This window comes from Eretmochelys imbricata, chromosome 7 (assembly GCF_965152235.1).
Source record: "Eretmochelys imbricata isolate rEreImb1 chromosome 7, rEreImb1.hap1, whole genome shotgun sequence".
In the NCBI taxonomy this organism is placed as follows: domain Eukaryota; kingdom Metazoa; phylum Chordata; order Testudines; family Cheloniidae; genus Eretmochelys; species Eretmochelys imbricata.
In genome coordinates this window covers 13,561,253-13,569,295 of record NC_135578.1, presented here as the reverse complement: position 1 = coordinate 13,569,295, position 8,043 = coordinate 13,561,253, and the positions used below count along the sequence as shown (strand labels likewise).

At 39.8% G+C, this 8,043-nt stretch overlaps 1 protein-coding gene across 1 annotated transcript in view; it reads right to left on the bottom strand.

Moving 5' to 3' along the window:
* Positions 1-352: 352 nt before the first annotated feature.
* The window catches only part of LOC144267328 (contactin-6-like), a 139,169-nt gene continuing 131,478 nt past the window's right edge, over positions 353-8,043 (bottom strand). The window contains exons 20-22 of the mRNA XM_077821198.1: positions 3,104-3,216; positions 1,183-1,351; positions 353-453 (exon numbers count right to left, since the gene is read on the bottom strand). Coding sequence (XP_077677324.1) covers positions 353-453; positions 1,183-1,351; positions 3,104-3,216 — 383 coding nt within the window. The remainder of the gene's footprint in view (positions 454-1,182; positions 1,352-3,103; positions 3,217-8,043) is intronic.

The following is an 8,043-nucleotide window of genomic DNA, read 5'->3' as shown; positions in this document are numbered from 1 at the left end:
CTCTTTGTTATCAATTCACCATTTATGAGTTGGCCCGGGTCTTTCATGTGGGTCATATAATTAAATTGTATTTGTACCATACCTCATTGTTTGCAAAATATAATAGGTGTCACTTGTTACAATCACACAGCTATATTTTGGCACCACTCCATTTAATTTATTTATATATATTTATCCTCAGTTTTTAATATATTTTTATTAATGCAATATTGATATTTACATTCTTGATAATGTACAGTGTATATTCACACCCCCCAATAGTATAGTCATCCGGAATGTTGGCTGTGGCATCAGGATAAAATCTATAGACAATTTACTTTCAAAAGTCCATGACTGTCCCTGGCTTTAATCATCAAAGAGCTGAGAAAGTAAGAATGCAATTCAGAATCATAATCCCATTTGTTACCACATGGACTACCAACTGGAATGATTTTGTTCCTCTGGAGTTTAAACCTATAAAAATACAAAAATAAAATCACCTCAGGCAAGTAAATTCATATGCAAGAGTACTTTGTGTCAGATCTATTTTTCACAGAATTCAGAATCATTCAAATTCTTCAACCAAAATGCATATACAAATGTTATGAATTATAATAATTCATAATCAGGTCATGCAAGGTGCTGAGTGTCCTCAGTGCCCACAGATGCTAGCACTTCATAAGATCAGGACCATGGTGCTTAGTTACTGTTAATGGATTCACATAATACTTTTTACAGCAGCCTTGCCCAGGAATTACGGAAGTAAAATGACATAACTTCATCTCAACAAGAGAAAAGGAGGAACCTTTTCATGATAGCTGGCACCTTCTTTGAAGGTATTTTAGGAGGAGATGCACCCCCAAGTCTATTACCAACAAATCAGTGCTACATAATGGCACTATTATTAGGCACACCCTTGTGTTGAATAGAGTCACTTATTTCACATGGAGTTTTGGTCCCACTCTCCCGGCCACTGCAGAGGGAGAGAGACCCTGAAAAGTTAGACCACGCACAGACTATATAAATTGCTTTCCCCTATTTGCATTAAACATAAAACTATACCAGAGATTGCTCTAGGTTTACGCAGCATTAAGCCATGCTATTGCTCATCGATGGTGGTGAAGGTCTAGTTAGCCTTCCCTTTGGAAGTGCACTAGCTTCATTTTAGACAACAATATTCAGAAAAAAAAAAAAAAAACTTACTTGACATTTTTGGAATCCTAATTTCCTCACTACTGCTGCCATCCCCACCGTCACTGACCGTTCTTATTTCTATGAGATAATCTTCTTCAAATGGTACCAGAAGCTCAGCTGAGGTGTTGTTTGTCTCCAATATATGAGTTTTGCTTTGTCTATTTTGCCTGTACGAAATCTAAATATAAAGGGATTAGAAAAAACAGAAATAATTGGATTTTTGTAGTTGCTTTTTTTAAGGGTCTCTGAGAGAGCATTATTTCTCATATCTCACACACATGTAATTCTGCATGTTCAGAAACCTGCAGATTTACTGAGCAGAAACACAGACCACTTCAGAAAGCTACAATCATTTTCTGCGTAGGCTCAGCATATGGGGCCCAATGACTGTAGTGCTTCCATGACAATGCCAGTCCTTGTCCTATGTGCAACACAGTATTCATAAATTAAAGTGTAAGGTCATGAAAGATTGTTAAAATGTATTATTCATGTCTCTATCTCACCCAGTGTGGAATTGCTGAGGATGCACTTAAGGCCAGATTTTAATGTTTCTCATCCACAGTTGAGGCCTGATTTGAAAACAGCTCAGCTCTCATTAAGATATCCAAATGAGGGATTCATTTTCAAAAGTGCATATCGCCCAACATCGCCCCTTGTGACACTTATGGCCCCATTTCAAAACAGCAAAGAACCCATCATGCTGAGCTCCCTTGAAAATCTGCCCATTTGTTTCTGATCCGAAGTCCATCAGAATCAATACAAATACTCCCATTGACTGCAATGTAATGCTTATCTGCAGATCTGAAAAAAGTAAAGTAACCTGTTGGTGTATGTATTAAAAAAGCTCAAGAGGTGACAGTAATTTGGATAGTGTCAAATAGAACTCCTTCTCTCCTAACACATAACTCACTGCATTCATGTGGTCTTTTTGTTATATCGTTGTGCCAATTTATAGATTGGTTGGACTATTTCACTGGTGCATGAGGGCTAGCCAGAGATAAATTTAGATGCAAATCCTGCGTGCAAGAATAAGCTCTTCTTCAGGAAGTCTTTCTTCTTTGCCAGCACAGCAATGACAGTATATAACTCCTTCCCCTTGGCAGCTTTTTGACACTTTTATGCTAAAAAGATATAAACTGCAGAGTGAAGTGGATGGAGAAATGGTGTTAATGGGCATTTTAAAAATGGGTTTATTGCAGTGAGTACTTAAAGAGCTCTTAGAATGTTGAAATATAATAGAAAAGTATTGCCTGGAAGCAAATGGTTAAAGCACAAAGGAGTGAATGTAACAGACTCAACAGTCTAGTCTGTCCCCAAAAGTGTGCAGCTCATCACATTCCAGAAATGTTGCACAGTTTTTGGTTTTTTGGACAGGGTTTTTTTTTTTCCGGGAAATATCTGTGCATAGCCTTGGGGGGAGTAAAACAATGATGATACAAAGGTCCTGCATAACCCTACTCATGCAAGTCTTCACCCATGTGAGTAAGAGTTTTGCAGGACTGGGCCTAAAGGCCAGTGTCTGAATTCTTCACGATGGGAATGAAGAATTTTTCCTTTCTTGAACTGAATTGTGGCCACATCCCTCCTTGGTCAAAAGCACCGTGAACTGGCTTTATGCTAAATTTACCTTTTTAAAACAATAGATTTATTTAAATGATTTTCATGTAGAGCTCCTTGACACTTTTGTTATCTAGAGGTCTATCCTCTGGTCTGTGTGGAGATGCATTTCGGCATTGACAAATTATAAGAACTGATAGCAGCCCAATTTTAATTTTCCTATTTAACTGTCTGAAGAACACTGAAGAAGTCAATATTTTCCACTTAGTGATTAGTTTCAAGGAACGTATGATTGCCATGAAGCATTTGCTCTAGTTGTGGTGCCTCTATTATAACCAATAAGTATGAATAATTAGACAAAGAAATTACTTACTTTGTAGCCTAACACTTCTGATTCATTTTCCATTGTTTTTACATGTTCCCAATTCAAGCATATTTTTGAATTTGTCAGTTTCCATGCAATGTTTGCTGGTGGTTGACTTGGTGCTTTAAAAAAGATAATCACAAGATACAACTGGATATTAATTTGCATAGTATAATTGAATGAGCTGCTGACATGAAAGTAACTAATACACGGCTGATCCAAACCAAGAGGAGTAAAAATATTTTTAGGTCAGTCATCACTAACATGTTGGTTAGAATTGTAAAGTTCTACTCATAACACAAATTATCTACTGAGAAAAGTGAAATTTTAGAATATAGGAAGAATCTGTTACTTTTGGCCTATACTAAGTACACTGAATAGATTTCGTTAAGTTTTAAGTACTATTATGAGTATTTAGATGTAATGTATTACAAAATGTTTAACTATGTGGATATCAGAAAAAAACAAAATATGAGGTCACAAAGCTTGAAACAAGCTCAATGTACAAGTCTGTTTTTGATAGATCAGACTGCCAGGGTTTTAGGAACCCTTGTGTACAGTAGACAGAGTAGACTTTTGAAGGCACAAATAACATGCATTAGGTGCTAGATCCACAATGTTTCAGATCCTCAAAGGTATTTAGGTGACTAATTCCTGTTACAATCAATTGGAGTTACGCACCTAAATGCCTTTAAAAGTTTAGTGCCTAAATTGAACCTTTCTGCACCACTGAGATCCAGTGCTGAATTTAGGCACCACTGAGATCCTCAAAACCCTGCTCATCTGCCACCTAACCCAGTAGTCACCTGGAGTCCTCAAGGAACCTAAGCTTCTACTTGTGGGCATGTGCAAAAAATGCCTAAGTCCTGAGTGCCACCAAGTTGCTTGGTGCCCTAGCCATGCCAGGATTCCTAAATGAAGTGTTCCCCTGCCTGCCTTGCTTGTGGGGCCCAATCTGGTACGTATGCTCACAATCCTCTGTCTCTTTTTTCATGAGAAAGGACTGACTAGGCTTAGGAGACTAATTCCAGTAGAGGGTTAATGGGTCAAACGGGGTAGGTGCATCCCTTTTGCCTGGAGTTAGGCACCTAAATATCTTGGAGTGGAGACTGGGGTGGGACTTGAACCCCTCCCCACTCCTTGGCATGTCCTAGTGGCTAGTTTAGGGAGCTCCTCATTCAGCTTGCTGGACTAAGTCCCCTTTATGGATCTAGACCAAGTGCCTAAGTGCTGTTTGTGACATTGAAAATCTACCCTAAAATGACTGGGATTAAATCCTGCAAAATTCAGAGTTCTCCACAGATGTGTGAAGTTGAAACTGCATCTCTGAAGTAAATCTGAGATTTAGAATGGTGGATTGTATCATGTTGTATGGTGTATCCTTCTTGGTTAGGGAACACTTCTGGGAAGAAAGCATTTAGAAATTAAGGGAATAAGAAGCGATTGCCTGCACTAGCATGTGGCCCATCTGTGACTGCTAATAGAAAATATCTCCAACAGCCAGAGATGGAACACCAGATGGGGTGGGCTTTGAGTTACTACAGTGAATTCTTTCCTAGGTGTCTGTCTGGCTGATCTCACTGACATGCCCAGGATCTAACTGATTGTCATATTTGAGATTGGGAAGGAATTTCCCCCCAGAGATTCTGGGGATTTTTTGCCTTCCCCTGATGCATGGGGCACAAGTCACTTTCTGGTTCGAACTGGAGTAAATGGTGGATTCTCTGTAACTTGACGTCTTCAAATCACGATCAGAGTATTTCAGTAACTCAACCAGAGGTTATAAATCTTTTACAGGTTCTGTGGCCTGCAATGTGCAGGAGGTCAGATCAGATGATCACACTGGTCCCTTCTGGCCTTAAAGTCTATTAATGTAGACTTGGATTGGAAGGAAGATAATGGATTCATTTGGACCAGTAGGACTCCTATTGTTTTCATGACTCAGACCTAAAATTAACATGTTAATTTTCTGGGATCCATTTTCTCCCCTTTTAAATCTATGCACTGCTGTTCCTACATCTGACCTTGACACTTAAAGTATGTAAATTTATAAGGAACCTTTAATTTGGTAACAGTCTGTAACCTCTTTTGTTTCCTTCAGAGATGGAACAAACTAATTGTTACATTATGCAAGAAAAGTAGTGGTTTTTGTTTCATAATTGTGGAGAAGTTTAATCCTTTTTATCATTAGGAAAGGAAGATGTTGGTGAACAACCGAGGTGTAACCAAACAGATGTGTGTATATTTCAGCTGCTCCCTCACTGAGATATAGTGCGAAAGCTGAGTGAATAATGATTTCTTTTTTAAAAAAACATTCATGAACTTGCATAAAAAGAGAATTCACTTAAATGGTGTTCACAACCTCTTATTTGCTTTCCACAAACACTTTTTCAAGCAACTACTTGTTCACAAGGATGTTCAGTGAAGGGAAAGGGTCACGAATCCTCAACCAATTGTGTATTCTCACAGGTATTTTCATGGTAGTGTTGCAAGTACTTGTGCATGGATGATCATCACCCCTTTCCAAAGAGCCACCACAAAGGTCTTTGTTGTGCCAAAATGCATCTGTTTGCATCACAGGAGAGTTATCCAAACCTCCTCCTATATCTAAAAGTTGCAGTTATCCGATCAGAGAGCATAGGTAATATTTTGTTAGTGAGGTGACCAGTCATACAGCATGAATAGCAAATTACAAATACCATAGTCATAACTCAAAGCAACAGATGCAATGAAGCGTTCACAAAGTCTAAAATGCACACAGTGAAATATCCTCACAACTAGTGTTCATCAAATAGATTGTAATAATGAGCATGGCCTCATTTCAGCAAAGCATTTAATTATGTGCTTAACCTTAAAGCAATGGGATTGCTCGCATGCTTAATGCTAAGCATGTGCTTGGCTCTGTTGGGGTTTATGTCTCTAAAAACTGAAATCTGTCCCATATAATGTGCAAAGAAAAAGAGGGGATAAATTGATCTGTGCCAAGGACAATAAGATGGACTTCCCTGAAGATACACAAACTTTGCCTAATTAGATTCTGGCTGCCTTTGTGCAGCAAAACTGAGGGGGAGGGGAAGGAGATTGCAGAGGGAAGTCTGTGCCATACTACTATATGTATGTAAAAGCCACCCAGAATCGAGAACTAGTGTTTGTTCCCTTCGGCACAAGGATGTAGGCTGGCCAGCCACCATGAATTTCCTAAACACCAAAGGAGTAACCAAGACTTCCAAAACATGTAGCCAAGAGCAAAAATTCATGGCAGTCACATTTGCCAACCTAATAAACAATCATATGGCTCTATGTGTAATGGTGTCCTTGCTGTGATAAATATATAGCACGCTGTGATCTTAGTTGTATTTAATAATTTTTGGCTTACATAGCAGAATAAAAAAAATGCAGAGTGCACATTAATTTTCTAGCTTTATCAAACAATCAATTAGCTCCAAAATGGAATCTCAGCTGTGCTATCCATTCCCACTCAGTACCTTCACAGCCTCCTTGCAGGCTGCTTTCTCAGTATCTGCCCAGGTCATTCCTTCCACACTCACTGCTGCTACCATGTCCTGGTGGGGAGGCACCACTGGACACTGTTAGCACAGTGTGTACACAGACAGCATTGTGGGCTAGGGTGGTCACCAAGTGAAGAGCAAAGGGAGGAGGAGCACTTTCAATTTGCCTGCTCCACGGTTGAATTCCTAATAAAAATGGGCTAAGAGGGGAAAACTCTGAGTGAAATTCAGTTTCTCCTCAACCATCCCAGTGGGGTCCCCCCACTATCCCCAAAGTGGAATGAGCCAAGAGGATCCCCTCCCTACTGCACTACCCATCAACAAGGCTCCAGTGGAGCAATATGACCAGGGATGCCCTGTGGTCTCAGCTGCCCCTTAAAATGGGATCCCATCAGTGAAGAGGGTTACAACAGGACTGGTATATGGCCTGTGGTACTACCATCCTCTCCAGAGAATCCCTGAGGAGCTTGAGGAGGGGAGGATGTATGATTCACCAGCCTCACTCCATCCTACCTACGCCTCTATTTTTCCCTCCATATTTGTAAGGCAGATTTCACAAATAAATAAATAAACAAACAAATAAAAACATAAAAGCTCGGGGCCAGATCCTTTGCCCTCCACCTGGCTGCTGCAAACCTTGTATAGCTAATGTGGTATTCTGGGATTCCTCCATGTAGCCAGCAGTACTCTGTCCACTCCTAGCCCCACCACTGAAGGGGATACATCTGGGGAGGCCTGAAGGTGTAGCTGGAGTTCACTGTGCTAATGGAACAGTCAGTGGGGCAGTCACTACCTGCGTAAATTAGAGCAGTCCTCCAAATTACTTTGGAGGTCAGATTGGCCCCCAGCCAGTCCTAGATTGGTGGACAAGAAAGGTAGCTTACAGCTATCTTTCCCATCCCTCACACCTCCTTGGAGCTGTGTAGAAAGCCATGTGACTGGACTGGGAGATCTGGCCTACAGAGAGAAAATAATGTGAATACAATATTATTCTTAAAATAAATTAAGCAAACAAACAAAAGCCTAACAGTCTTTGCAATATTTGGAATTAGACTTTCTTGAGCTAGAAGCTTCATCGTATTGAAGATTCTAAGAGGCAGATCTCATTTTGATATATCATTCTAGTGCCATGATAATCAAAAGAAAACACAGATGCTTTACTAAACCACAAGTATTTTGGTACACAGAGAGAAGTGGGTATTTGGTGGTGGAGGTGGGAACTTATCAATGAAGCTGCTTGTGAACATAGTTACAAGTGCTTAACCTTTTTGCTGTCAGTCATAATAAATACTAAAGATAGGCCTAAAACACACAGATCCAAATCCCCTTGAACTGTGGGGAATTTCAGTTCTAGATCAGAACTTCATAGTTCAGGCCCATACCTTCTCTACATTCTTATACATTGTCCTCTAGTAATAAATATTAGAGTATCTAGAGAGC